This window comes from Lentinus tigrinus (genome assembly GCF_003813185.1).
Source record: "Lentinus tigrinus ALCF2SS1-7 unplaced genomic scaffold L226scaffold_6, whole genome shotgun sequence".
Lineage (NCBI taxonomy): Eukaryota > Fungi > Basidiomycota > Agaricomycetes > Polyporales > Polyporaceae > Lentinus > Lentinus tigrinus.
In genome coordinates, this window is record NW_027137915.1 from 1,507,619 (window position 1) to 1,533,687 (window position 26,069).

The 26,069-nt window shown below is 56.8% G+C and overlaps 10 protein-coding genes across 10 annotated transcripts; 6 read left to right on the forward strand and 4 right to left on the reverse strand.

Annotated features, from left to right (window-relative positions):
* Window positions 1–427: 427 nt before the first annotated feature.
* Window positions 428–2,429, forward strand: L226DRAFT_551673 (acid protease; the record flags this gene model as incomplete). The annotated part of the gene is made up of 6 exons (XM_067682833.1): window positions 428–833; window positions 890–966; window positions 1,026–1,065; window positions 1,155–1,440; window positions 1,506–1,924; window positions 1,998–2,429. The coding sequence occupies 6 exons, from the start codon at window positions 428–430 to the stop codon at window positions 2,096–2,098; spliced, it is 1,329 nt and encodes a 442-aa protein (XP_067538505.1). The 3' UTR covers window positions 2,099–2,429.
* Window positions 2,261–4,333, reverse strand: L226DRAFT_532688 (uncharacterized protein). Its single transcript, XM_067680309.1, has 3 exons — window positions 3,922–4,333; window positions 3,454–3,647; window positions 2,261–3,388 (listed from the first exon to the last, which is right to left on the reverse strand). The coding sequence occupies exons 1-3, from the start codon at window positions 4,090–4,092 to the stop codon at window positions 2,533–2,535; spliced, it is 1,221 nt and encodes a 406-aa protein (XP_067538506.1). The 5' UTR covers window positions 4,093–4,333; the 3' UTR covers window positions 2,261–2,532.
* A 264-nt stretch (window positions 4,334–4,597) lies between these two features.
* L226DRAFT_558950 (uncharacterized protein) lies at window positions 4,598–6,983 on the reverse strand. The gene is made up of 5 exons (XM_067683269.1): window positions 6,837–6,983; window positions 6,601–6,776; window positions 6,375–6,545; window positions 5,102–6,298; window positions 4,598–5,042 (listed from the first exon to the last, which is right to left on the reverse strand). The coding sequence occupies exons 3-5, from the start codon at window positions 6,510–6,512 to the stop codon at window positions 4,701–4,703; spliced, it is 1,677 nt and encodes a 558-aa protein (XP_067538507.1). The 5' UTR covers window positions 6,513–6,545; window positions 6,601–6,776; window positions 6,837–6,983; the 3' UTR covers window positions 4,598–4,700.
* Window positions 6,984–8,657: 1,674 nt separating this feature from the next.
* L226DRAFT_532692 (uncharacterized protein) lies at window positions 8,658–12,199 on the forward strand. Its single transcript, XM_067680310.1, has 11 exons — window positions 8,658–9,013; window positions 9,309–9,991; window positions 10,042–10,157; window positions 10,209–10,604; window positions 10,655–10,696; window positions 10,753–10,941; window positions 10,996–11,370; window positions 11,427–11,629; window positions 11,687–11,803; window positions 11,859–11,898; window positions 11,951–12,199. The coding sequence occupies exons 1-11, from the start codon at window positions 8,685–8,687 to the stop codon at window positions 12,065–12,067; spliced, it is 2,607 nt and encodes an 868-aa protein (XP_067538508.1). The 5' UTR covers window positions 8,658–8,684; the 3' UTR covers window positions 12,068–12,199.
* On the reverse strand, window positions 12,050–13,030 carry L226DRAFT_532693 (uncharacterized protein). The gene is made up of 2 exons (XM_067680311.1): window positions 12,646–13,030; window positions 12,050–12,566 (listed from the first exon to the last, which is right to left on the reverse strand). The coding sequence occupies exons 1-2, from the start codon at window positions 12,917–12,919 to the stop codon at window positions 12,250–12,252; spliced, it is 591 nt and encodes a 196-aa protein (XP_067538509.1). The 5' UTR covers window positions 12,920–13,030; the 3' UTR covers window positions 12,050–12,249.
* Window positions 13,031–13,228: 198 nt separating this feature from the next.
* Window positions 13,229–16,736, forward strand: L226DRAFT_558953 (ribonucleotide reductase alpha subunit). Its single transcript, XM_067683270.1, has 11 exons — window positions 13,229–13,329; window positions 13,469–13,496; window positions 13,549–13,610; window positions 13,660–13,717; window positions 13,769–13,910; window positions 13,969–14,089; window positions 14,144–14,485; window positions 14,536–14,772; window positions 14,825–15,048; window positions 15,099–15,723; window positions 15,775–16,736. The coding sequence occupies exons 1-11, from the start codon at window positions 13,304–13,306 to the stop codon at window positions 16,529–16,531; spliced, it is 2,622 nt and encodes an 873-aa protein (XP_067538510.1). The 5' UTR covers window positions 13,229–13,303; the 3' UTR covers window positions 16,532–16,736.
* A 129-nt stretch (window positions 16,737–16,865) lies between these two features.
* Window positions 16,866–18,613, forward strand: L226DRAFT_532695 (uncharacterized protein). The gene has a single exon (XM_067680312.1). The coding sequence runs from the start codon at window positions 16,920–16,922 to the stop codon at window positions 18,396–18,398; it is 1,479 nt and encodes a 492-aa protein (XP_067538511.1). The 5' UTR covers window positions 16,866–16,919; the 3' UTR covers window positions 18,399–18,613.
* On the reverse strand, window positions 18,506–20,855 carry L226DRAFT_336975 (uncharacterized protein). Its single transcript, XM_067674043.1, has 4 exons — window positions 20,589–20,855; window positions 20,341–20,521; window positions 19,028–20,275; window positions 18,506–18,969 (listed from the first exon to the last, which is right to left on the reverse strand). Exons 2-4 carry the CDS (start codon window positions 20,434–20,436, stop codon window positions 18,613–18,615), a joined length of 1,701 nt encoding a protein of 566 aa, XP_067538512.1. The 5' UTR covers window positions 20,437–20,521; window positions 20,589–20,855; the 3' UTR covers window positions 18,506–18,612.
* Window positions 20,856–21,640: 785 nt separating this feature from the next.
* L226DRAFT_532697 (uncharacterized protein) lies at window positions 21,641–23,710 on the forward strand. Its single transcript, XM_067680313.1, has 9 exons — window positions 21,641–21,927; window positions 21,991–22,106; window positions 22,160–22,242; window positions 22,411–22,531; window positions 22,593–22,636; window positions 22,686–22,710; window positions 22,763–22,777; window positions 22,834–23,097; window positions 23,157–23,710. The coding sequence occupies exons 1-9, from the start codon at window positions 21,754–21,756 to the stop codon at window positions 23,248–23,250; spliced, it is 936 nt and encodes a 311-aa protein (XP_067538513.1). The 5' UTR covers window positions 21,641–21,753; the 3' UTR covers window positions 23,251–23,710.
* Window positions 23,711–23,902: 192 nt separating this feature from the next.
* On the forward strand, window positions 23,903–25,780 carry L226DRAFT_611124 (uncharacterized protein). Its single transcript, XM_067686240.1, has 4 exons — window positions 23,903–24,048; window positions 24,105–25,226; window positions 25,287–25,636; window positions 25,703–25,780. The coding sequence occupies exons 1-3, from the start codon at window positions 23,926–23,928 to the stop codon at window positions 25,596–25,598; spliced, it is 1,557 nt and encodes a 518-aa protein (XP_067538514.1). The 5' UTR covers window positions 23,903–23,925; the 3' UTR covers window positions 25,599–25,636; window positions 25,703–25,780.
* The last annotated feature ends 289 nt before the right edge of the window (window positions 25,781–26,069 follow it).

Below are 26,069 nucleotides of genomic sequence, written 5' to 3' on the forward strand. Positions count from 1 at the left end.
CCTTCTCCGGCCTGCTCTTTTTGCGAAGCCTGGAAGGACGCCTTTAGCCCTATCACTCGATGTCCGCTTGTCTATCAGCCGCGAAAGGGCGACTTCGACTATCTGTTCACCCTCGAAGACTGCCGGAGATGGCTATGTACCTGCGCTCTGGCGGCTTCCATTCCGTCTCGTTCTCATGGGCGTTATTTCTGGCTGGCTGGAGGCTCTACGTTGTGACAGTGGCACGATGACATCTTGTTCCTCCCGTGTACCCACCTGCGCTCAGCGCCGCAAGGAAAGCTCCGAGTCTCTCGCCCCAGAGCAAACTCAATCGGGCTTCCTGGCGACGCCCCACCGCTGCCCTCCCCGTATAAATACCATCACGACCGAGGATGGCCTCCATCGAACCCAACTCGAGCCCTCCCTTACTAGCAACTAGCAAACTACCATGGCTAGCACTATCCCCTTCGTTACTCGCATTGCCGGCCGTCATGCCAAAGACATCCTGGCCCGCGACCGCGCCCGTGCTCAGAAGATCATGCAAGGCATCAACCCTCACGGTCCCGCTGCCTTTCATGAGGCTCGCCGCCGGCGCCACGGTCACCATCACCATGGCCATGGCGGCGGCTCGACCACCGACCCTAGCGGCGGCTCGGGCAGCGGTACTGGCGGCGGCTCGGGCAGCGGTACTGGCGGCGGCTCGGGCAGCGGTACTGGCGGTGGACCGACAGGCACCTCTCCCCCCACCTCCACCCCTGGCGGCGGTGTCGACGTGACGGATGCTGGTGTAACATACACCATGTCCCTCGGTGTCGGTAGCCCTGCCACCGACTACACCCTCCTCATCGACACGGGTAAGCGGGCGTGTCCGGTGTGTTGTGGCGAGGCATGTGCTCATGGCGCTCAACAGGTAGCTCCAACACCTGGGTCGGTGCTGACAGGTCGTACGTCAAGACGAGCACGAGCAAGAGCACCGGCAAGAGTGTCGTAAGTCTCGCACCGGTCTCCAAGGTGCCCATCCCACTTCTCACAGCTCCACTTCGCAGAACGTCGAATACGGCTCCGGCTCCTTCTCCGGTACCGAGTGTGCGTACATCCTTCCCACTCCCACTATCTAACTCCTCTCTCACCCAAACACAAACGCAAACACAATGCTGACGTCGGCTCCGCAACAGACACCGATACGGTTACGCTCAGCGACGGCCTCGTGATCCAGAAACAGAGCATCGGCGTCGCCTCGACCGCGCAAGGCTTTGATGGTGTCGACGGCATCCTGGGTATCGGCCCCGTCGACCTAACTGAGGGCACCGTCTCGGACAAGGCACCCGTGCCGACCGTGACGGACAACCTCTTCGCGCAGGGCACGATCGAGAGCGACTCCATCGGCATCTTCTACCAGCCCACCACGAAGCAAGGTGCGCCCAACGGTGAGCTCACCTTTGGTGGCGTCGACTCGAGCAAGTACGTCCTCTTCGCGTCCGTTTTTACATCGGCCCGAGCTGTGCATTGATCGTTACACGGAACAGGACTACCGGGGACGTGACCTTCGTGCCCATCACCTCGACCTCGCCCGCCTCCGCCTACTGGGGCATCGACCAAGACGTGACCTACGGCTCCTCGAGCACGTCCCTCCTCTCCGGCTCCGCAGGCATCGTCGACACCGGCACGACGCTCCTCCTGCTCGCGACCGACGCGTTCCAGGCGTACCAGCGCGCGACGGGCGCGAAGCTCGACCAGAGCACGGGCCTGCTCTCGCTGACCGAGGCGCAGTTCAGCAAGCTGCAGAGCCTGTTCTTCGCGATCGGGGGCACGACGTTCGAGCTCACGCCGAACGCGCAGATCTGGCCGCGCGCGCTCAACTCGACGATCGGCGGCGAGGAGGGCAAGATCTACCTTGTCACCGCGGACTTGGACAGCGAGAGCGGGCAGGGGCTCGACTTCATCAGTGCGTATTCTCTCCTTTCCTTCTCGGTCGGTCAGTGTTGTGCGATGTGCTGATGACTGTTGACGTGCGGCAGACGGCTTTGTGTTCCTGCAGCGCTTCTACAGCGTGTACGACACGGGCAACAGCCAGGTTGGACTTGCAACCACGCAGTTCACCGACGCGGAGACCAACTGATGGAGCCGCGAGAACGCTATATACGCCTTGACGACTATCATAACCTGCGCATGACATAACGGACTTACGACTACGGACTTACGGACTGGATTTGCATGGATGTAACAGCACCTGTCAGATACATAACAGAGGACATTTCTTGGACTGGCCTGCGTGGTGTGACTTGCATTCCGGTTCAACAGGCAGATGCGTATATTGGCGTGTACTGATACAAGAGCAGTCGTGAGTGCGGCGGGGAGGTATAGTAGGTACAAGAGACGGCAGACGCGGATACAGGTATCTATTCCAGGCAAAGGAGTCGGGGAGAATAAATAAGCAAGCATCAGGCGGCAAACAACGCATGTCAAAGCTTCAAGCTTTCAAATATGACGGCACAACACGTACGCGTGGGGAACAGACAACACTCAGGGCAGTGGTCCATATGGATGCATGTCTCAAAAGTCGTCAGAGAAACAGTCCGCGAGCCCCTCCTTGATCTCGCGCACCCGCATCGACGTCGCCACCAGCGCGCTCTCCCGACAGTGCGGCATCCCATCCAAGAATCCCTGACTGGGAATCTCGCGCTCCACCAGCGCCTTCATCATGCTCTCTGCGAGCATGATCTTTCCCAGCACGTCCTCCCTTGCGAGCCCCGGCATGACCTGTGTCCCCGTCTCGAGCACGGTGCGCCACAGCGCGCCCCACGCCTTCGTGCAGCGCTGCTGGCTCGTGCACCGCGCGGTGTGCGTGAGAGGCGGGGGCTGCGACGGGAGTGCGTCCCAGAGCTTGGTGAGAGCGTAGTACCCCGCGAGCAGCCGCACGCGTTGTGCACGGGTGAGAGATCGTTCTGCGTCCCAAGCGGCCTTGCCGCGGAGCATGAGTGCATGGTACGCGAGGCCGACGATAGGGCGGAGGTTGAAGCGCTCCCCGATGGCGATGGCCAGGGCGAGGTCGCGGCCTTCACCGATGAGCCGCTTCCACCGAGTAAGAGTCGCTTCGAGCAGGTCTCCCCGCTCGCAGAGCGCAGCGAGCTCCGTGAGCTGCTCGAGTGTGGGTGGCTGGGAGGAGGAAGCGAGCCCGCCTGTGTGCGGGAGCGTTGGCGGGTTGGTAGCAGGAAGAGGTCCGGCAGATGTCGACGAATTGGTCGTGATGATGTCGTCGAATGCTCCGGGACGAGAGTAGTAGTGGTGCAGCGCGGAGAGCGCCCATGTCATAATGCTGCGAAACTGGTATTTGTGGGTAATGCGGACGAGATTGAGGAGCTGCGTGCAGTCCGCGTCCGCGGTCATGGCGATCGTGAGTTCGTGAGGTCTAGATTGTGGGTGTGCACACGGATGAGAACGCGTTACGCGACTTGACAGCAGGGAACAACGTACAGTGCATACAGGGCCCATAGGAGGGCACGGAATTCATCAGCGGTGTCGCCTTGGAGGCGGATAGGGTTGTCGTCGCTTTCGCCTTCTTGGGCGGTGTTCATGCTCGAGTCTGACCGCGCGGAGTCCGTCTCGCTTGAGAGCTGGAACATGGTCTCGAAGGCGGACTTGTCCTTGGTAAGAACGGAGCGGTGTACCTATACGCGCGACGTCAGTTAGACATTATTCCCTCGATTACCGATCGCTTGAACGACATGTGAAGCGGATAGTTCGAATGATATCTGCGTGTAGAGTGGATGCACCACCAGCAGTTTGCTGAAAGAACAGGAGAACGCACGTCGCATAATCACTACCAACACGCGCGGGACTAAACACGCTTCTGGACCCGGGACAAGCGACGCGGAACATCCTAACATATGCCTTGCAGCGTACGACGTACGCATTCGCGATCGGGCAGAGTGATCGACTCACCTTGAACAGCGTCTTCTCCACTAACAGCACAGTGTTCCCATCGTGTATGTAGTATGTCCCGTCCCGCGTATGACCGGGCATGGATAACAAGAGCATGCCGTCGTTGAGGAAAGAGTTGGTCATCGTCATGAGCGGACTGTCCGGAGGGAGGGCTGGCTGGTCGTGATCCATGGAGGAGAAATGGATTGTCGTGGCAGGTCGTCAGAAGGATGCGGGTGCAGGGAATATATCGCTTGAAGTGTCCGAGCGAGTCCGAGACGGAGGTCGGCGCGAGTGCGGGATCTTTACGTGGGGATCCGCGTGGATATATGCGCGTGTTGCGGACGAGCCGGTGGGGACGACGACAGACGCAGCGAGCTCAGGGTGCAGGCATGGGCGAAGGCAGGTGTATATAAGCCAGAGACAGGGACTGGACGGCAGGGAACCAGGGGGCGATGGCCCGGGGCACTTGGTGACAGGGCCAGTCTCCGGCGCTAGTCCCCTCCGTTCCTGGCGGACTTGTACATCCTAAATGACGTCGACCACCCAGGCTAGCGTGCTTTTGTCCTCCGCTTTCAACGAGGTCCCGTCCGTACCATGTCGCATAGCAGAACTCACGCAATGCACGCAATGCAAAGCACTTACGTGTGTTCAATAGCTTCAGTTGAATTTTATTCACTCGTCCGAGCAGAATCCGAAGGTCTTCAATACAGGAGTATAGTCGGCCCTTGTTCGTCGGTTCTACGATACAGCAAGGAATGATATGGTACTGTCGCATGGCAATCAGCTTGAGCGCATCTTCACGGTTGGTCCGTCGTGAAGACGTCCATGCCCTCGGCCTCTAGAACCCTACGGCCCATCCACTCGCTCCTCTGGGTGAGCATTGGAGTTTTGTCCACGGTACTAGAGGCCATGCCATCGCCCGACGGGCGGGAAACCTCCCAAGACAACAGACCTCGCCCACAAATATCAAACCCGATCCAGCGGAGTGAAGGGGACGATCGCGCTAGTAGCGTTGCATAATCAGGTGCACGGGCAGCCACTGCAGCTGCATCAGGGGGTGAGAGAGGGCCAACCCCGATGCGATAGCGGACGAGTAGGTGGGTAAGCGACAGGGCACATAGACCACGACCGAGAGCCACCTGCACCGAGGGCATGGATGATTGTGAGCGCGAGCCTTTTCTAAAAAGGAGTGACGTACAAGAAGAGGCTTCTCCTGGCACCCATATCCTTGATAAACGAAGTCTAGCGATAGCGCGAGACGGCGCACCACAGAACCCGCGGGGGCATCCACAAGGCCCAGCCCGTCCAGCTGGACACTCCGGCTCAACCGGGACAGGTCCACACGGAGCTCCAGAAAACCAGGCTGAGTGTCGGCTAGAATAACCGGGAAGAGGTAGGTAGTCTGCGGTCGTTCGAGCGGGACTGACAAGGCATGTACCCGGCGCGGCACCCCAACGCAATAAAGCCCGCAGAGGTCGTGCGTCCATATGGTCTCCAAGGACTGCCATGCCTTCGCACGCGCCGACCGCCACTGAAGCCTATTGTAGTCCCGCAGCGAGTCGTCCTCCGCGCGACCAGCGTCGTTGTAGCACCTGTGCTGCACTAACGTTTCGACGCGGGGGCGCAGCACGAGCTTCGATACGTTGGGAAAGGTGGTCGTGATATTCTCGAGCCACGCAGGATCCCTATCCGCAGACACGCCGAGCTTCTGCACGTTAGCGAATTGTAATGTTGGGCCGAATTCATGCAGATGGATGCGGTCGAGCTCTACTAGTACTCTTGCGATAGGTTGCAGGGCCTGTATGCCTGTTGCGGACGAGGCCTGAATCGCTATACTGCGAATCTTCGGCAGTCTCCCGAGCTTGCGAAGGTCTTTCTCTTCGACATCACGCCTCCCGGTAATAGCGAGTGTCAGCTCCTCCAGCTCCTCCAGTGATGTCGCCAGTGTATGCAGCAGGAGTGACGCAGGCAGCGCCTTCAACCACCCGTCGATCCGGAGCCGACGCAGGTTGCGGCAGCTCCGCAAAATACCCAGGAGCGCGTTGATGTGCTCTGCCCGCTCGGCCTTGCTCTGCGTGCCCCGGTAGTGCAAAGGCTCGTACGGGAGATGGAACCGGAGGTCGGTGATGAGGTGCGTGCGGGAGAGCGGCCCCGAGTGGGAGCGCAGGAACTCGTAGAACGATGCGACCCCTGCGCCGTGCTTGAGCACCCGCTCTGGGATGCGGGCGCAGAGGGCGAGGAGACCAGTGTCGAGGAAATAGCGGCAGGTGCGCATGAGGGCGGATAGATCTGCGGTCGGGAGGAGGGACATGATGAGGCTCTGTACGTCGAGGTTCACGGTGGTTAGGCGATTTGTTGGTGGACGGCTCGGACGCTGCTGAGCGGCGTCGGAGACCTGCGGTGCGCCGGTCCCGCGATGGGCACACGATTAAAAGATCATCTTGTTGTCCAGAAGGAGAGGTGGGGCATACCGAAGGTTGCACATCAGCCACGGCCAGTGGCAGGAGGTTCGGGTCTCGAGAAAGGGGTGCGACCGCTTGGATCGGTAGGGAGAATTGGAATGCGTATTTCCACTGCTGATCGGCGACGGTTGATATTCTGGCTCTCATATTGAGCGATTTCCGCGCTACTATGTCCGATGGCTGGTTCGTGCTCGTGGTTGGTGCGATGGTTCTGCGTCTGAAATGGGCCAGTTACCTTGACAGCTATTGTTGCTCGTAAATGGCAATTGCCGACCTCAGCGCCTCTCCCGACTTGGTGGTACCTTGTCGGACAGATTGCAGCAATACGAACCAGGTTGTGGACTTCACCGCGGCGCGACAGGGGCAGTTCAGAATGTCGCACAAATTTTAGTAAGAGGGTGTCGGTGAGGGCTGCAGGTCGAGAAATTATCCAGCTTTGCAGTATATCAGAGTCAAAATCGCATAGCTTACTTTACTAGTAGTAAGCAGTAATACTTTCAAACAACTTTGTGCTTGTGTAGCAGCTGAGAGGCGCGAGGAGTTTTCCTGAACCGGGTGAGCACCAATTGTGAAGTCTCGTATAAGTGGGATGTGTCGCGGATCGGAAGGAATTTTGAGGTTGAATTCAAGGTTGGTCGACGTGAGGCGCTCAACGGTGCAGGTGGGCGTCCAACGTCTTCTCGCCCTCGACCATGTTGTGTAGTCGAAGGGACATCTGGCCAACACTCCTCGGGACATATCGCACGACACAGATCTGGATACATGTGTCGTTCGACCTCATTTTATCCGTGGCCGACCGCTCGAACTCCTCAAACTGGAACTCGGTCTATGCACTGGAATAACTCTACATGGCGGCTGAACAACGCGACATTTTGCGGTTGAATGCGTCTGAAGACGGCGTCATAACGGCGCATGACCTGACCGCGCGACCTAGTTGGTCAATTTAGCAGCAATTGTACGGAGAAGGGCGCAGCATCGACATGCGCCAGCTTGCGACCGATGTCGCCATATGGACGCCTGCTGTCGCCTCCGGGCGTTGCATGCTCTGGTGTGAGTGCTATATCTCTCTCGTCTGATTCTAGATGCACCCCTTCCCCGCCTCCCACTACTCCATATGCTATTAGCCTCCTTGCCCATGCGTCGTCATCCTGCCGTCGTCTATGTATACCCGTGCGCATTGCACATCCGCAAGAACCCTTTCGCGAGCCAAGCTGCCCGTCAAACGGCGTCCGTGGAGATCAGAGTATGTCAGCTATGCGGCTCGGGCGGAAATTTGGGTTTGTCATTCGGTGCTCTTTTGGGAACATCAGCGTGCGTACTACCACTTTTCTGTTTGTCAGCGAGCTAACGGCCCGTCAGTGGTAGTTGTCCGATTGGTAAAGGTTGTCTGGTTACAGACTCGGAATCGATAGTGCAATCAGTTCTTTGTCCCATATGGAGCAATCATGCGTTCTGGTGTTCTGGACTCGATGTGATCGACACGGAGGTACTGCAGATCACGGTGAGTGCTGTGTTCTGCCCCGGACACGGAGCCGGCGGGCTCGGACATCGGGCGGAGTCTCTCGTAAGAACTTAGCAACACTGCGCATTGCGTCGTTCGTCTCGGGAGCTGTGAGTCCTGGACCACACGCGATCACCTGAGGAGGAGAGCTTCTCAGTCTGTTCAGGTGTGTAATCCGGACCGCTGTTGGGGGTTATGCGCTGACAATCGTGTCCGTTTTGCCGTAAGGATTGGAAAGCACGCTCCCCCGCTCTCCGTCTGCTGTCCACGTTCGTTCTCTTTGGATGGAGTCTCCGGGTGGTTGGATGCGATGGGGTTTTTGGGCGAACCGCCGGCGAACTTTGCCCAAGCACACGTTTGCATTGATCGAGGCGCGGGTACAATGCTTCGTCTACTCTCTGCGTCATAGAAGTGAGTACACGTTTCTAGACATTCAATCCAAGTAGTTCATCAACCTTCACAGAACTGGCAGAAGTACAACTGACTTCAAGATGCTAGCCACACACGGTTTTTCGACTCCTCGATGAGTCCTCTCGGCGGCTGGCGTGGCCAGGCGAGCGGAGAGAAGGGGGTCAAGTGATGATGCGGGGCCTGGTATGATCGCAGGATGGGGCGCAAGTCCGGCACGTTGGGTGCGTATATGGTAGCGCAGGAACGAAGGTACGGCTTACATAATCTGCGGTACCGCCCAGCTCAGTGACGCAGACGGATTGCAATGCACCTCCAGATCCGTGCCGCCACCCGTTATATATTAACCGGCCTTCATAAAATGATCGGTTTCATCCTCGTCGCCGTCCCGCTGCTTGCTACGAACCACCATGGCCGCCAATACCCCTCCTACTGTCGAAATCCTCGACATTCACGCCAGTAACGCGTCGGTGTCGGACACCGACACTTCCATCAGGGACTTGCTCGTCGCAGGGCTCTCGCAGCCGCAAAACCAGAAGACTATTCCCACCCTCCTCCTCTACGATGAGCGCGGCCTCAGGCTCTACGACAACATAACTACGGAAGCCACGGAGTATTACCTCTTCCCTGCTGAGGAGCGCATCCTCAAGAACAAGGCTGATCAGATTGTCGAAGTAATGCTCTCCGGCACATCGGACGGTGGCGTGGCTGAGCGGACTGTGGTTGAGCTTGGTGCTGGGTGAGTCTCATTTCATGTCTTCGTTACGTCTTTCCTCCCGGACTTTGCCTCGTTCCAACTTCACTTGCGTACAATGATCGTTGGTGGTTGATCGAGTTCCTACGCGGAGCTTATCTGGATCTCGTTTATCTCACTACATCCTCCGCGTATCCCTTGTCAAGGATCATGTTGCCCCCGCGAAGCGTCGAGCTCTACCACCGCCATCACGTGTATTCCTCAATTTCATATCTTATCTTAACGCGTCCCCTGTCCCCATCGCATATATATTGGTACAGCATTTGACCCCTCAGCACAGCGCACTCAGGAAGACGTCTCTCATATTGCGTGCACTCTCACACCAAGTCCCCAACCCCTCTCCTGTCCCACCCATCAGCTACTACGCCCTCGACCTGGAAAAACGCGAACTCGAACGTACCCTTATGGAGCTGAACAAGTCCGACGTCGGTGCCGGGCTTACCGGCAAGGTCACTACAAGCGGCCTCTGCGGTACTTACGACGACGGGCTGAAGTTCATCCGAGAGGGTGGTCTGGAAGATCGCAGTTCCCTCTCTAGGATCGATACTGCCTTCACTTCCAAGTATCCCGTGAACCGCGCGCCAAGGGATGCATCTCCTAGCTCTGACACCTCCTCGCGCAGTCGAACGGAGGGCTCTGACGCTACGCCACCTTCTACTCCCGGCGCGCAGCAGCCGCTCCATATCCTCTTCCTCGGCTCGTCGCTGGGAAACTTCACTCGCGGAGAGGATGCTGCCTTCTTGAAGTCCCTCCCCTTGCGCGCGGGGTCAGGCGATACTCTGCTCCTTGGTCTAGACTACGGGGACAACGCGCAGCAGATTGAGTTGGCCTATAATGACACCAAAGGCGTCACCAGGGCCTTCATCATGAATGGCTTAGTGTGTGCGGGCCGGGCCCTCGGCGACGAACACTTGTTCGAACAGGACAAATGGGAGTACGTCGGGCGGTACAATGAGGAACTCCGTACGTCATTTCCTTTGCCGCTGTTCTTCTGTGCTAAGGAAGCTGTCTAGGTCGGCATGAGGCATACTACAAATCGACGTGCGACCAGACCGTCATCGACCCCGTTACCAATGCGGAATTTCCGTTCATCAAGGACGAGCTCGTTCGCGTAGAAGTCTCTAACAAGGTAGGACCCTCGTTCCTGTGGCCCATGGACGTGATTGAACTTTGTCGATAGTTCTCCGAGCGGGACGCATACGCCCTCTTCACGGAAGCGAACCTCCGCCCTATCCACCGCTGGACCGATAGCACCACTGGCTACTCCCTCTGGCTCCTCGAGCGTCCCAAGTTCATGTTCCCCCTTCTCAAAATGCCTCAGTCATCTGACGGCCAGAGCGTGGCGCGCTCGCCGTTCAGCCTCCCCACAGTGGAAGAGTGGCGGGCCATGTGGGCCGCTTGGGACTTCGTTACCCGTCAGATGATACCGCCGTCAATGTTGTTCCAGAAGCCCATCGACTTGCGCCACATCTGCCTATTTTACTGCGGACATATCCCGGCCTTCCTGTCCATCCATCTCGCGAAGCTGCTGCAGGAGCCGGATACTGAGCCAGTGGAGTTTAAGTACATCTTCGAGGTACGTACGTTTTTATGACGTCGTGGCGGGAAGCTCATGCGAACTTGCAGCGTGGCATTGATCCTAACGTCGACGACCCCACTCAATGTCACGTAAGTCACCATGTTGGGGTTGAGCGTACACGCTGAGGTTAACGTTCATTCCTTAGCCTCACTCTGAGGTGCCTCAGCGGGATGAGGACTGGCCATCGCTTGCGAGCATCCTGCAGTACCAGTCCAGAGTGCGCGAGCGGGTGGTGAACCTGTATCGCGACATCGACTCTGGAAAGGTGACGCTTACACGTAAGATCGCCAGAGTGTTGTTCATGACGCTTGAGCACGAAGCCTTCCACGTGGAGGTACGTACGAGCGGCGCAGATGCGGTCATACATCACTGACTCGCAGGGTACTAGACCCTCTTGTACATGCTTCTGCAGCGTGCTGGAACCGGTACCATTCCGCCTAGTGGCTTCGTTCCTCCCCCGTGGGAGGTGCTCGCGGAGTCCTGGGACAGTCAACCTCTGCCGACAACACAGACGGTCACACTTGGTCCTGCAGACGTTACCCTTGGGCATGACGACGACGAGGCGGATGACCACAGCACTGACGTCCTCGGGTATTCGTTTGGCTGGGACAACGAGCATCCCAAGCGCGCCGTTCATGTCGAGCAATTCAAGATCGAGTGGCGTCCCGTCACGAACGGACAGTTTTACGAGTTCTACCAGGGAGCCGGCAAGGACAAGGTCCAGTTCCCGAAGAGCTGGATTGAGGTGGATGGAGAGATTTTCGTAAGCGTTATCTCCCCTCCACATATGACTTTATGTTCTGATAGAGCGGGCCTCAGGTCCGTACGCTCTACGGTCCCATTCCTATGAAGATTGCGCAGCACTGGCCTATCATCACGTCTTACGACAATCTGTCCACTTACGCGAGCGTGAAGGGAGGACGCATCCCGACCGAGCCGGAGCTCCGTCTGTTCCTCGACAAGTTTGAGTGTGGCTACGAGGGCGGTGCGAACATCGGGTTCCGAAACTGGCACCCCACACCGTAAGTCCGCCTACTCACCTTGATGCTCATGGCTCATCACCGCTCATTGTTCTGCAGAGCGAGTACAGGTGGCCCCAAGGACGAGGGGAAGGGCCACAACGGTGGCGTGTGGGAGTGGACGTCCACCGTGTTCGAAAAACATGACGGGTTCATCCAGTCTAAGCTATACCCTGGGTACACCTTTCGTACTCACTGCTCTCGCCTTCGGATGACTGACCGCCATCCGCAGGTACTCCACCGACTTCTTTGATACCCACCACCAGATTGTGGTAAGCGGTTATACGCGCTCTACTCGCGTCTGTATGCTCATAAATGCCGTAGATCGGAGGATCGTACACGACGATCCCTCGCCTTGCGGAGAGGCGTACCGTGCGCAACTATTATCAGCACAACTACCCGTATGCTTGGGTCGGTGCTCGGATCGCGTACGACGTGTAAGATGATCTGCGCGGAGGAATGAATGGAGAGGAAGTGCAATGTAATGATACTGCCATGCTTGCTCATCACATCGAACCTGTACTTGTATACACGCCATCCGAATACAACTGTCCTGTTCCACCGAGAGCTATGATACACAACGTACGAGTACATCGTCCACGGTTGGATTACGGCAACCACACTCAACCTCTTGGCCGCCGGGCAGGCGTGGATGTGGCCAGTCCAGCTATCGAACCTCCCCACTGCGGCGTCACCGTCTCCGATCGCCCAGTGAAGTGGCTAGCCTGAGCAGTAGCCGTTCCCGTGGCATCGTCCTCCGCTTTCGGTGACGTCGAGAGGCCCATTAGACTCTGCATGATCAGGTCTATGTCCTCTGTTGATGGTGTGGGGTCATCAAGCACGACATCAGCACCCTTCACCGCGGTCTGCTCGAACAGCTCCTCTTCCTCCAGCTGCTTCACCGCAGCGCGCAGGCTGACCATCACCTGTTCAAACATCTCTAGATGCGCGGCGGGTACGATGGTCCGTCAAGACTAGTCTACGCGACAACGAGCAGCAGGATACAAGATGGTACGTACGTTTCTCTTCGATGGGGCTGAGCTTCTGGCGCAATGGACGCGAGTGGACAAGAGGGTCCCTGTTCGCCTCGTCCTCCTCTGGTCGTGGCTTCCCCAGTCCAATAGTTTCCTCGCATTTCCGTGCAAATTCGCGCTCTGAGAGCTCCAGATCGACCATGTTGGTGTCGTCTTGCCCATACTCCGTCCCGATCGAGCTCGATGGCGAGGGCGCCCGCATGATGGTTGGCGCATACTGCAGATCCGTAGGATGAATTATGTAGGGTTGAGAAGGCATGCTTGGCGGGTTGAAATGGCGCAACTGAAGCTCAGAGAAGGGTGAAACAGATCGAGGTAGTGGTGGTCTTGCGGGAAGGCAGGCTGTAGACGCCTGGGCGCTGGATCAGATTAATATGACCCCGTAAGGCCCTGGTAACGCTTGGTAAGGCCTAAGATTTGCTAATGAGACGCGTCGCGACGCGTAAAACACAAGCGCAAACAACGCGTCGGTTGAAAATGAATCGCGCGTTCATTAGTCAGCACGTGATGCACGCGCCTGATGATTATAAGAGATCGCGTCGCGTTTGGTCCTCCCCTTTCCGCGTACCACCACCACCTCTCCCCCTCCCCCCTTTCCTTTCTACACGCGGGCCATATTATATCTACATCGGAAATATCAGACATGGCCTACGTCTACAAACGAGGTAAGGAATGGCCCTCTGCAGTTGTTATTCATTGCTGGACTGACACCTGCCCATCTCCTAGATGGGTAAGTCGCGTCACGACGCGTCCTAGGGCGTGTTGTATGCCCCTATATTGCTTTTGCTGACTTCTGGGTTGTCTGAAGCCGTAAGGAACGCGTCCAGTTTGACAAGGTTCGTTTTCAACCACGCGTCGCGCCACGCGCATCACTCATGGCCATTGCAGATTACGGCCCGGATAGTCAAGCTATGTTACGGCCTCGACAAAGATCATGTGGATCCGGTTAGGTGAGCTGTCTCTCCGCGGCGTACTGTACTTGAGTTTGACGTGTTGCAGTATCGCGCAGAAGGTCATTGCTGGTGTCTACCCTGGTGTGACGACGGTCGAGCTTGATGTGAGTGCTACACCCGGGTTTGGAGATGTCAACCGCCGACAATTGCAATAGAATCTCGCCGCCGAGACTGCCGCGTACCTCACAACAAAACACCCGGACTATGCAATCCTCGCCGCGCGTATTGCTGTATCAAATTTACACAAGGAGACGAAGAAGAACTTTTCCGCTGTCATCAGTGATCTGTACCACTATGGTGCGTTGCTAAGCTAGTTCACATCTGCCCCGCCACCGACCTTTTCAAACACGTCTAGTTAACCCCAAGAACGGCAAGCCTGCTGGCCTCATCTCCAAGGAGACCTACGACATTGTAATGAAAAACGCGGATACCCTTGACTCCGCTATCATCTATGATCGCGACTTCAACTACAACTTGTGAGTCACCCAAGGCACATTCAGTACCGACTGTGTATAACCTGCCCCTGCTAGCTTCGGTTTCAAGACGCTGGAGCGCTCTTACCTTCTGAAGCTCAACGGCCGTGTAGCTGAGCGGCCACAACACCTGCTCATGCGTGTCGCCGTGGGCATTCACGGCTCTGACATTGAGCGAGTGCTCGAGACCTACAACCTCATGTCAGAGCGCTACTTCACCCACGCCTCACCTACCCTCTTCAATGCCGGTACACCTAACCCTCAGATGAGCTCGTGCTTCCTAGTCTGCATGAAGGATGACTCCATCGAAGGCATCTACTCTACCCTCAAGGACTGTGCCATGATTAGTAAGACCGCTGGTGGCATCGGTCTCAACATTCACAACATCCGTGCGACTGGGTATGTCGCAGCATCCTGTTTCAGAGGCTCGATGCTGATGCTTACGGCAGGTCATACATCGCTGGTACAAACGGATATTCCAACGGTATCGTCCCCATGCTCCGCGTTTTCGACTCTACGGCTCGCTACGTCGACCAGGGTGGTAACAAGCGCCCGGGTGCCTTTGCCATCTACTTGGAGCCGTGGCACCCTGATATCTTCGAGTTCCTGGACCTACGCAAGAACCATGGAAAGGAGGAGGTTCGCGCTCGCGACCTGTTCTATGCCCTTTGGATTCCCGACCTCTTGTGAGTGCTCCCTGCACCACTTTATGAGTGACCCATCTGACTTCGCGGATAGCATGAAGCGTGTGGAGAGTGGAGGCCAGTGGACTTTGTTCTGCCCGAACGAAGCGCCCGGCCTTCATGAGGTCTGGGGTGACGAGTTCGAGGCGCTCTACGAGCAGTACGAACGCGAGGGTCGTGGCCGCAAGACCATGGACGCCCAGAAGCTCTGGTATGCGATTCTTGAGGCCCAGATCGAAACGGGTAATCCATTTATGCTCTACAAGGACGCGGCCAACCGTAAGTGATCATGCAAGACTCCCGGTGACTGGTGTTCATTGTTGCCACAGGGAAGTCCAACCAACAGAATCTTGGCACTATCAAGTCTTCGAACTTGTGCACGGAGATCATCGAGTACTCGTCGCCTGATGAGACTGCTGTTTGCAACCTTGCATCCATCGCGCTTCCATCGTTCATCGAGAACGGCAAGTACAACTTCCAAAAGCTGCACGACGTCGCGAAGGTCGTTGCGTTCAACCTTAACCGTATCATTGATGGGAACTACTACCCTATCCCGGAGGCCCGGAACTCCAACATGCGCCACCGCCCGATTGGCGTCGGCGTGCAGGGTCTCGCCGACGCATTCATGGCGCTGCGTCTGCCGTTCGACTCAGTCGAGGCGCGCAAGCTGAACCTCCAGATCTTCGAGACGATATACCACGCCGCTGTAGAGGCTAGCTGCGAGATGGCGAAGACGGATGGTCCCTACGAGACTTACGAGGGTAGTCCTGCCTCCCAAGGCAAGCTCCAGTACGATCTCTGGGGTATCACCCCGACCGACCTGTGGGACTGGGCCAGCCTCAAGGCGAAGGTTGCTGAGTATGGTCTTCGGAACTCGTTGCTCCTTGCGCCTATGCCCACCGCGTCGACGAGCCAAATTCTCGGCAACAACGAGTGTTTCGAACCTTACACGAGGTAAGCATCCGTCAATCAAAGCTAGAGGCTTGCAGCTGATGACGACTACAGCAATATCTACACTCGTCGTGTCCTTGCTGGCGAGTTCCAGGTTGTCTGCCCCTGGCTCCTCCGCGAGCTCGTCGAGCTTGGTCTTTGGAACGACGACATGAAGAACATGATCATTGCCAGCAACGGTTCCGTTCAGAACATTGACATCATTCCGGACGACGTCAAGGCCATCTACAAGACCGTCTGGGAGATCTCGCAGAAGAAGGTCCTCGATCTGGCTGCGGACCGTGGCGCGTTCATCTGCCAGTCGCAGTCCCTGAACGTCCATCTCCAGGCGCCGACGATGGGTCAGCTTACGAGCATGCACTTCTACGGCTGGAAGAAGGGTCTCAAGACTGGCATGTACTACCTGCGTACCCGCCCGGCCGCGCAGGCGATCAAGTTCACCGTCGACAGTTCGTTCCTCAAGAGCGCGGCGAAGAACCAGGCGAAGGCAAATGGTGTCGTTCGCGAATCTACCCCCACTCCCTCCACGCCCATCAAGCAGGAGCCCGTTACTCCCTCGCTCGCAACCCCCGTGACGAACGGCGCGCCCGTTTCTGATGCTCCCTCGCCATCCCCGGCGGTCGCCGCCGACGACGCTGCTCTTGCCAATGCGACGGCCGTTCTGTCTCTCGATGAGCGGACACGGAAGGCTGCGGAGGCGGACCCCGAGTTCGCTGCTGCTCTTCAACGCCAGCGTGAGCGTGAGCTCGAGCAGGCGAAGCTGATGTGCTCGATCGAGAACAAGGAGGCCTGCCTCATGTGCTCTGGCTAAGTGGGTCTTCGTTCTGCGCTTCGGTGTCGGTGGTTGGTGATTGGTATATGTCGGACTCGCATCTGCAGCTGTGTATCGTTTTCATCTGTGTATCCCTGACTGGTGTTCCTTGTCTATGGCTCTCGGCTCTCGCATAGCACTCATGTTCCAATTGTAATTGTATGATCCTCATCACTCTAATAGATATCCTCGTGCATCTCTGGTCGTTTGTTCAATGTTGGTTCGGTTCGCTCATTCACGTGGCCGAGAACCAGCTTTGAAGTTACCGTGGGAACATGGAGCGATATAGACGCCTTGTGCAGGAAGTGGGACAGCGATCAGTTGCAAGTCGACCACAAGCCACCGAGTCGCCGCACCTCCAGCCTCGTCGGGGGCATTGAAGCCTGCCATGCTACCACCACACCTCTCACAGCTCTCATCCCTGCCGCCAATCTCTCGACTGCCACCGGAATTGCTCATCGACATCTTCACCCACTGTTCCGACGAGCCGTCAGACCAGCTCACTCCGGTCCTCCTCGGACACGTCTGTCAATATTGGAAGGACGTCAGCTTGCTTTCTCCTCGCATTTGGCAACACATCTATCTCTACGAACGCAATGGCACCTTTGTCTCGCACGAGCAGGCCCGGTGGTGGATTGCCAAGTCGAATCCCCTCCCTTTCGACGTCCGCATCGAGGCCGAGACGACAGACATGATCCTTCCCCTTCTATCACCAGTGTTGTCGCATATGCAGCGGCTCGAACGGTGCGTCATCTCGGGAAGGCACAACGAGGAGTTCGACTTCACGAAGTACCCCTTCGATCGCGCGCGACCTTGTCTCGTCAACGAGTTGAACCTCGTCATCAAGGGCGTCGCCGCGCTGGACACCCTCGGCCTCAACGCCGACTCTGACGTGTCGGAGGACAGGCCGGAGACGGACATCTTCCGCGTACACAGCCCGTCGGACGGACCGCCGGAGCTCTCGCTGCATTTCGCAGTGTATGCTCTCCCACTCCAGCTCGAAATGAAGCCGATCCTCATCAAGGCGTTATGCATCACCGAGTACTCGATGGACGTGACGGTAGACATCCCCCGACTCATCCGCTTCCTCCAGTGCACACCGTTCCTCGAGTCCCTTCATTACACTGGGTGGCCACAGGAAGGCGATCCAATTCTGCCTGGCCACCTTTCTATGGCCAGACTCCCTTGCCTCCGCGTCTTGCTTATCCGGACCACCGTCTCTGTCCGAGCCATCCTCTCCAACATCGACGTGCCAGCGCTCGAAGAGCTGTACCTTGAGCACACGAACGTCGACTTCGAACTCCGCACCGAGCCATATGTGGCCCAGCAGGACCATCCCGACGAGGGCGAATCGGAGGACGAGGCGCACGACTTCTCGCAATCCCCGTGCTCCGATCACGCGACCGGCATGGGTTTGCGGATGCTTTTGAAGCGTTCCCGTCCGCCCCTGCAGGTGTTGCACATGGACTACGCCGACATGCGCACGAAGGACTTTCGGTGGTGCTTTGACCACCTGAAACACCTGCGTGAGTTCCGCATCGTAGGCTCAGACATGTCCGACCGCGTCGTGGCCCTGCTCGCTCCGTTCCAGAGACCCTTCTCTGGGCCGCACCAAGGCCAAGGCGGTGGAACTGTGCACGTGCGCCTTCCTTGTCTCCAGCACCTTGCCTTCTGGCATTGCCAGCGAGTCACTGGAGACGCCATCGTCCGTGCGCTTCGCGAGCGCGTCGAACTCACGGATTACCTCGCGGAGAATGGGTGGGGCGAGACGCTGGAAGGCGTCGCTGTCGTTGGGTGCGTGGAGGTCTTGTTCCAGCATGTGCAAGCGCTCTCGGAAACTCTGGGCGAGCGGTTGCGGATTTCGTAGGGTTTGGTGGTTGACTCATCCTTCCTCTCGTGTGTGTTATATTGCGCTAGCTCAACTTTACGGACTTTCATGGACGTTAGACGTTTTAGGCATATGGGCCATCTACAGTCCTAGGGTTAACCCTGTAACATAGTTGGGTGTACGATTGTCATTATTCCGGAACTGCTGTATATTACTGTACATGTGATCCGCCCCCGAGCATTGATGCCTGAATCTAGTGATTGTTGAACATATCCATCTGTGTGGCGTGCACGACCCGTCTTCCCGACTGCTCACTCGTTTCAATGAGCGTCACGGATGCCTTGGGTGCAGTAGGACACACTGAAACCTCCCAGCACTTGAGGCCCCATCCGAGAATGTCCAGTCCAAACCAGCGTAGCTTCGGAAATGCCTGCGCTACCCGAGCGAGGCGTCCAGAGACGGTCGTTGAGATAGACCGAGCTACGTCTGGGGGAAACGGAAGGTCACGGACAAGGACCTGGAAATCAATAGGTTCTCTCAACGTGTGACGATACCGAAACAACAGGTGGGTTAGAGGCATCTCTGCTCCCCAGCCCTGTTCAATGAAGTTCTGTGAACGCCGGGTGAGTCATCGTCCATGATGGTACACAGTTGATCAGAGCACTCACCAAAATCACTTCAGTGTCACTTGAATGACAAGCGGCGCAAACGAAGTGCACGGCGAGACGGTTGACGGAAGGAGCACCCGGGTCGTCGAGGCCGGGTGGCACCCGCGAGTCCTGCACATGCCTGCCCAACCGTAGTCCGTCCAGGCGGAGCTCAAGAAAACCCGGCTGCATATCCGCGAGGACGGTGGGGAGTATATAGCTCCACTCTGATTGCATGCACAGAGGGACGGACAGACAGGAAACATGGCGCGACACCCCGAGACAATACAGATCGCGCAGCTGGGCAGCCCATATCGACACCAGCGACGCACCCCATGCTGGAAGATGCATGCGCCACTGCGCACAGTTGTGTTCTCTCATCGGCGTTGTCTCGTCGCCGATTCGAAGGTCCAGAGTGCTGCTCAAGTGACTGGCTAGGAGGAGACCGGGGCTTGGCCAGAGTTTGAAGTGTGTGGTGTTGGGGAACACGGCGGTCAAGGTCTCGACGAGCCCGCGGTTCCACTCGTCCATGCGCACACCGAGCTTCCGTACGCTCGCGATCACGTGCGCGGAGCGATGTCCGCCTTTGAGGCCACGCGGGGTATCCAAGCGAGGAAGAAGGAGGCGGTCGACCTCCACCAGTGTCGGCGAGAGCGTCTGCAAGACGAGCGATGTGTGCGGGTTTTGAATCTGATAGACATCCGGTTGATCCACGGGGAACGCCAGCCTTCGGAGAGGGCGCCGCAGGAGCTTGGAGAGGTGCTTGCCGTCCATGTGGGGCGATAGCGGGATCGTGAGGTCTTCCACGGACTTCGGGATGGCGTGCAAGAACTGGCTCATGTTCCCCATGTAGTCGCTGGGCCAATTGTCGATGTGCAGTCGGGAGATGTGAGAACAGTGCCGAAGGATGCCCAGCAGTGCGTCCATGTGCGCTTCGTACGAGCATGGTGTTGGGCTCCCCGAGTACAATCCCCAATGCATGGGAAAGGTCAGCCAGAGGGCGCGTATGAGGGGCCACCGGGAGCATGGCCAGCCGCCGACGCGAAGGAAGCTGTAGAAGGATATGGCGTGCTGTGGACTACGGATGGGTTTCTTGGGGATGTGGAGACAGAGCTCGGGGAGTCCGATGTCGAGGAAGTAGCTGCAGGTTTGCATAAGAGAGGAGAGGTCCTTGCCCGTCAGCAACGACATGATGATGCGTTGGACGTCTATGGGAACGGTGATCAGACGGAGTGTCCATTTAGGACACTTACCGTGCCCACGGCTTGCCTGTTGCCCAGTCACGACCCGTTCAGACATCGAAGTCAAACACTGCGCCACAGTATCATACTCACTGATTCATGTGCAGGGACCGGGAGGAGGTTTGGGTCTCGAGAAGGTGCGGATAATGTGAATTGATAATTTGGACACAGTAGCGATCCTGGCGCCATACTGAGGTGAGCTTGTGAACCTCGGAGGATGCAGAGAAGAGTTCAAAGTGGGGAGCGGGAAGAGGAGCACAGTGGCTCTAATGTGCTATATGTATCCGCAGAGACCTGAGGACGCGTCATGGTCATAAGCACAGGTACTGATACATGCTGACCTTCCATACTACTGTATATTGTTTGTTGACAGTCAGAGGCGGTAGGTGTGGCGGTTGGCAGTCACGGTATTGTTGTGCACAACCACGACATCACATGCTGGTAACGCGACTACGGCTTTGGCGGACATCTCGCTAGGGATGGTGCGGCGAAGATCTATGTGCACAGAACAACATCAACACTCCGGGCGAACGACGGCGCCAGCATCATAGGTGCACGGTATTTCCGACTCCGACTCTCAACGCTGCTCGAGTAACATTAGTTTGTAACTTTGATGAGGAATGGCTGCACGCCATGAAGCCGACAGGTGTATCAGAAAGGGAACAAGGGCCAACATGGGAGGATGAACCCACGCCGCCTTTCTGGCCTCATTCTGAAGAGCTAGAAACAAGGAATGAACGAGATTGACAAGTAGCAATGGAGCGCAGCGCAGGCATACCATGCTACGATTTATCCCCGGGTACCGTCAAGCATTCGGAGTAGACAAGGGCCATGCAGAAGTCTCGGCGCAGCTTGCCTTGGCCATATTCAGGACGTTATGTCTCGCGAAGTGGCGCTGCAATGCATGGGCGCACCTCTAGCCTCGACTTCCCCAAACCATCGTTTACGTTGGGTGCCATGCAGCCGTTGTCAAGCAGAACAAGAAGAATAACGGACACGGTCTGGGCGCAATCATTGTTCATGCACTGCCCATCGCATATGTGTTCAATTGGCTCGCATAGTGCAGCGCCTTTGTGAGCATAATGAAGCACGGCGGCGGGCTGCGCGCTGGCACCGTGTGCGTCCACCGACAATAGATCGGCGGATGCAGGACTTGCGCGCCGATCGCGCCCGACACGTCCGAGAGCGAGCTGGGTGGCGTGCGGCAGCGTTCGGACGACGTGGAGAACAGCGAGCAGGACGGCCGAGGATGACCAAAGGGCGCAGGGTGGGCTGCATGGCAATCATGATGCACGCGGTGGCCGAAGACGGGAAGCAGGTCGTGCTATTTCTCGAGGCTGACGTAATGGGGAGGTCTCCGGAATTGGAAGCGGGCAATCTCCCGGCTTGCTCTTGACCGCCGCGTCGATACGTTCTTTACTTCCGCCTCTTCCCTCTCTTCCTCTCGCTCGACCCCCATAGACTTCCCTCTCATCTCCGACAAACGACACGCCCTTGCCAGTCAAGATGGCGACCTCCGCGACCAGCTCGCTCTTCCTGCTCCTTCTCTGCGCGCCTGCGCTCTCATTCGCGCTCAACCCACACCAAGTTCGTGCACCAAGTCCCCTTTGGCGGCGAGGCCGCTCTGTGCCCCCGGCAGGATTTTACAATCCGCATGACAATGGAGGCAACATGCTCACGGTCAGTTCTGCGCTGTTTGGACCTCGGAAATCTGCATTGGAGCTCATGAACGCGTACGCGAAGGTGGCGCCAAATACTGGGGGACTGGGAGAACCTCTCAACGTGATCGTCTCTGGCAAGTCTGATGACATTGTGCTTGCGGACAACGAGGACCAAGGCGGGTTCAGAAACTACTTTCTGTAAGTACCCATCTCTTCACGTTCCTCCGGAGCACTGACCGACCGCCGTGCAGTGCCGTAGGTTTCGGGTCGGAGTGCCTCGGCCAGCATGCCGGTGACGCGCAGACAGCTAATCTTGGAGATGGAAATGGCACAAGTGAGTTCTCGTTCGTTGAGATCAAAGCGGACCAGGGCCCTAGTATGTGTCGGACGACATGACTGGGCTCGCCATAGGTTCCGATTCCTCCGCTGAAATAGCCGTTGTGACCAGAATAGTCTGTCTTTGAGTACACACGACGCGCATACTGACACCCACTCCTTTCAGAGAACGAGACGTCAGAGCTTCGGTGGGATTACGGAGACCCCTCGCTGGGCACCTGCCAAGAGACCATCAAGGGCGGCAACCACTTCCGCTACTGGATCCAAGATGGTCCCAAAGCGAACAGGTACCGTATCACGTTCGTATGTCTTCTCAATACCCCCGACTGACCCATGGCCGTATTTAAGTGGCGCGTTCTTTCTGGCTACATCTTATGAATTGCCCATACAACGTGCGTGACGTCCTACTAACTACCCTATTTATACTCATTGGCTATGCAGAGGGCCATGATATCGTGTTCGACGGGTGAGTGCACTCAATTTAAATTGACAGTGTGACGCTAACATCTATCGTTTAGATACAACCTCGGACGGTGAGAATCTTCCGTGTAGTGCCCCACATTTGTCATCTCACGCAACTTGCATGTAGCGATTGGCTGGTCGGGAACGCTACGGCCCAAACATCGCTGATACCGACTGGGAATGTCACCAATGGGACGACATACTCGGGGACGGTATCGTTCGGTAATTACACATACAAGACCGACGCCTTGTATCTGTCTGGGATCCTCTCCAACTCAACAGACGGCCTGAACCATGCGTCCTCGGTTGGTGGACACGGGGTTGAGGCCATTGACGGGCTCGTCGCTGTTCTCACGATCACAGTTACGGCGAAACCTGCCGCAGCCGCTTCGTAAGTTCCTATAAGCTTCTCTCACGGGCCCAAATACTCACCGAGTTGCGTTTATTTAGGAACGCGTCACCATCATCATCGCCATCACCATGGCTGTTGTACACGTCCGCAGCGCTGCTCCTCTCGTCGTTCGCACTATCATTATCTCTCTAGATAGACTTCTCCGGTTTTTCTCTACATACATTCTCTGCTTTCACGAAACGGCCCCGGAGGCGCAAGTCGCATATACTATGCCGCCACGCAGGAGCTCGGACCAAGTTCCCTATCTTCTGTGCTGACCCTGTGTCAAGGACTCTTTCTTTCACTGTTCTCGTTACTCGGACCCGTCGCCGCACCGCACACCTCGCGGGGTCCTGGCGCCGTTACCTTTTCCATGTTCTATACCCGGACATCACTGATCGTACGTGCGCATTGCATTCTCGCCTTCTTGATGGGCTTCGGTCTAGTTACGGTACTATATCCTGCTCGTCACTCGCGCATATTTGTTCTACGTCACGACCTCTAACGACCTTCCGAGCTTCCCCAGACTTGTATGTCAACAACTTGTGTACATTGTTCCGTATGATCGAAGCTGCTCGGATGCTTCTGCCTTCATGTGGGCCGACAGACCGCCATCGTCTCAACCTTCGTGTGCTGCCAGCATCCATGCTCATTCGACTTGTGAGCTGTTTGGACAGTGTGCGCTATAGGGTGGTCACTGGTGGACAATAGATCGTATGTACGGGCGTCTACCGCGAAAGTTGAAACAACCGAAGTTCGAGCGTCTAATCTAACCTTCTTCCAACCACCTGGTCCACCACGTACACACGGCCACGTATTGGTAAAACTATGTCAAGGTTGGTGCCCAACGAAGACTATTCCGTTTTCACGTTCTCTCTTCCATTACCAGCCATCGCGCCTTTGGCACGAGATCCCAACCTCCAGCCATTGTGCACGGCTTCCGACTCCAAGGTGGGTTCGACAACTTCATATTCTTACAGCATCACTCTCATAACTTTGAGCTGCAGAATGTCACTGCCAGTCGGCTGACTACACTGAATGCTGACGTGCAGAACCTCATCATGTCCGTGCTGCCCACTGCGGACTTGTCTGCCCTCATGAGAACCTGCAGATACCTCTCCGAGGCTGCTCTTCTACCTCTTTGCGCACGCTCGTTTGTTCGCTTGAACAATCGATACAAGGTAGCGTCGTTTCACAAGTTCCTCCGCATCAATTCTGGACCATCGACCCCCACCCCGTTCATCAAAGCACTCTGGTTCGATGTGCCATCAAGGCCACATTCCAACGACGATATTCAAGCATACCTCGGGATTCTACGACATTGTCAACAAGTACGACGTCTCCGGTTATCGTGGTGGTATGACGATATCCACCCGGCATTCCTTTTCCACGTCATCGTGACGTCCCTCACGGGACTGGAGGAGCTTGACCTGACCGTGAGGTCCAACGTCTCCGAAAAGGACCTTCGTAAACTCGCTCGCCTGCCCATACGCAAGTTACAGATCTCAGGGGACTTGAAATATGGTCCGGACGCGCTATCGGCCATCGTTCCACTGGGGCGCACGCTCGTCGACCTCAGCATTAATCTCCGATGTCTCCACGCACCCCCTGGTGGTTCCTTCTCTGGAGTGAGAAGACTACGCTTCCATTGTTATCATGACGCCTCTTTTGTCGAGACCCTCACAACCACCTTTCCTGGCGTCACCCACCTCACGATCAGCGGTTACACCGCTCGGTCATATCTACTCAAGGAGATCGTGCATGAGCGGAACAGACAGGTGTGGCAGAAGGATCCAACAGCATGGCGAACATTACAGGCGGTCTATGCAATGGAGGCAGACGGGCTGTATGCCTTGGGCCTCGTCCGCCGTATCGCGCACTTGTCAGTGCCCTTCGACCATCTCCTCACCTTGATTAACAACACGATGCTGGCCAAGACGATTGCAGACCTATGCCCAGCTGCGCTCGAGCTGCGAGTTGACCTGGTTAGTTTCTCCAACATGTCTCCCAACGAGATCGGATGGGGCGTGTCGTACCAGGCGATGCTACAGGCATCTCCACGCCTCGTCCTATGCCTCGACGGGCTCAGGGCGAAAGAGTACTATTGTGACCGTACCATGATGTTCCTCGTATGTGTTGCCTTTCAAGTCGCGCCTGTATGTGTCTTACTGAATCATGCTGTGGCTTAGGACGCTCTTGAGAACTACCTCACGAACAATAGCACACTCACGCATCTGCTGGTACGGCACGTTTTCAATACTGAACCGTCCTTTTCCGCCAAGCCGGATTCCGCCCGGATTCCCATTTTAGCTCAGGCATCCCGGACCCTGCGTTGGATAGGGTTCGAGGTCAATGGAGCGCTACAATGCTGGGAAGTAACGCATTTCGAGAAGGAGGGATCTACCGGCCGGGACGCGCAAGTTACCGTCTTGGTGAACATGAGCGAGGCGGCAGGAAGGCGCGTGCTTGCGGCCGAGAAGATGGATGAGTTCAGGCAATAGAGCGACGGGCCACCAGCGATGCGGAGGGAAAACGGGAGGTGCGAGCCCCTTGGGCGTTTACCTTCTTGTACTACAGTATGTACTGACTCGTGTTCTCGCTGCAGTTGACATTTCGTGCGAGAGTGTATGCTATCTTCGCGATATCCGAGGAGAAGATTGCATCGACGTAATGTATGCAGGTCGAGACATTTGATTCTGTCGCGATATGCACCGCTTCATGCAAGAAGGTTATGCGGTAAGAAGGTGCGTGCCTATGGTCTTGCTTGTTTCTCACATGGCATGGAGACCCCGCCCATCCGTGTGGGACCGTGGGACCGGACTGTGCTTGAGGCAAAGATATTCGACTCCTCCATACACTATGAGGCGAGTTTTACATGCCATTTTCAACTAAGCTGGTGCACAAGACATCGAGGTGAGCCGCAGTCGAGTTCCTACATATGCCTGCAAGGTTACTCATATTTTCCTGAGGAG

Coding starts and splice junctions, on each gene's coding strand:
- L226DRAFT_532695 (XM_067680312.1), top strand. CDS start 16,920: ATGCTACCACCACACCTCTCACAGCTCTCATCCCTGCCGCCAATCTCT.
- L226DRAFT_532693 (XM_067680311.1), bottom strand. CDS start 12,919: ATGCCTTCTCAACCCTACATAATTCATCCTACGGATCTGCAGTATGCG. Junction 12,567..12,645: donor CAGCCCCATCGAAGAGAAAC/GTACGTACCATC, acceptor CCGCGCATCTAG/AGATGTTTGAACAGGTGATG.
- L226DRAFT_532697 (XM_067680313.1), top strand. CDS start 21,754: ATGGCGACCTCCGCGACCAGCTCGCTCTTCCTGCTCCTTCTCTGCGCG. Junction 22,107..22,159: donor GGGTTCAGAAACTACTTTCT/GTAAGTACCCAT, acceptor ACCGCCGTGCAG/TGCCGTAGGTTTCGGGTCGG. Junction 22,243..22,410: donor TGGAGATGGAAATGGCACAA/GTGAGTTCTCGT, acceptor CACTCCTTTCAG/AGAACGAGACGTCAGAGCTT.
- L226DRAFT_611124 (XM_067686240.1), top strand. CDS start 23,926: ATGTCAAGGTTGGTGCCCAACGAAGACTATTCCGTTTTCACGTTCTCT. Junction 24,049..24,104: donor GCACGGCTTCCGACTCCAAG/GTGGGTTCGACA, acceptor TTTGAGCTGCAG/AATGTCACTGCCAGTCGGCT. Junction 25,227..25,286: donor ACCGTACCATGATGTTCCTC/GTATGTGTTGCC, acceptor GCTGTGGCTTAG/GACGCTCTTGAGAACTACCT.
- L226DRAFT_558950 (XM_067683269.1), bottom strand. CDS start 6,512: ATGAGAGCCAGAATATCAACCGTCGCCGATCAGCAGTGGAAATACGCA. Junction 6,299..6,374: donor TGGCTGATGTGCAACCTTCG/GTATGCCCCACC, acceptor GGCGCACCGCAG/GTCTCCGACGCCGCTCAGCA. Junction 5,043..5,101: donor GCCAGGAGAAGCCTCTTCTT/GTACGTCACTCC, acceptor CCCTCGGTGCAG/GTGGCTCTCGGTCGTGGTCT.
- L226DRAFT_532688 (XM_067680309.1), bottom strand. CDS start 4,092: ATGGATCACGACCAGCCAGCCCTCCCTCCGGACAGTCCGCTCATGACG. Junction 3,648..3,921: donor TGGAGAAGACGCTGTTCAAG/GTGAGTCGATCA, acceptor TCGCGCGTATAG/GTACACCGCTCCGTTCTTAC. Junction 3,389..3,453: donor CTATGGGCCCTGTATGCACT/GTACGTTGTTCC, acceptor CCCACAATCTAG/ACCTCACGAACTCACGATCG.
- L226DRAFT_558953 (XM_067683270.1), top strand. CDS start 13,304: ATGGCCTACGTCTACAAACGAGGTAA. Junction 14,090..14,143: donor CGCGACTTCAACTACAACTT/GTGAGTCACCCA, acceptor TGCCCCTGCTAG/CTTCGGTTTCAAGACGCTGG. Junction 14,773..14,824: donor CTTTGGATTCCCGACCTCTT/GTGAGTGCTCCC, acceptor CTTCGCGGATAG/CATGAAGCGTGTGGAGAGTG.
- L226DRAFT_532692 (XM_067680310.1), top strand. CDS start 8,685: ATGGCCGCCAATACCCCTCCTACTGTCGAAATCCTCGACATTCACGCC. Junction 10,697..10,752: donor ACGACCCCACTCAATGTCAC/GTAAGTCACCAT, acceptor TTCATTCCTTAG/CCTCACTCTGAGGTGCCTCA. Junction 11,630..11,686: donor CGAAACTGGCACCCCACACC/GTAAGTCCGCCT, acceptor ATTGTTCTGCAG/AGCGAGTACAGGTGGCCCCA.
- L226DRAFT_336975 (XM_067674043.1), bottom strand. CDS start 20,436: ATGGCGCCAGGATCGCTACTGTGTCCAAATTATCAATTCACATTATCC. Junction 20,276..20,340: donor CGGTCCCTGCACATGAATCA/GTGAGTATGATA, acceptor ACTGGGCAACAG/GCAAGCCGTGGGCACGGTAA. Junction 18,970..19,027: donor GTGACACTGAAGTGATTTTG/GTGAGTGCTCTG, acceptor CGGCGTTCACAG/AACTTCATTGAACAGGGCTG.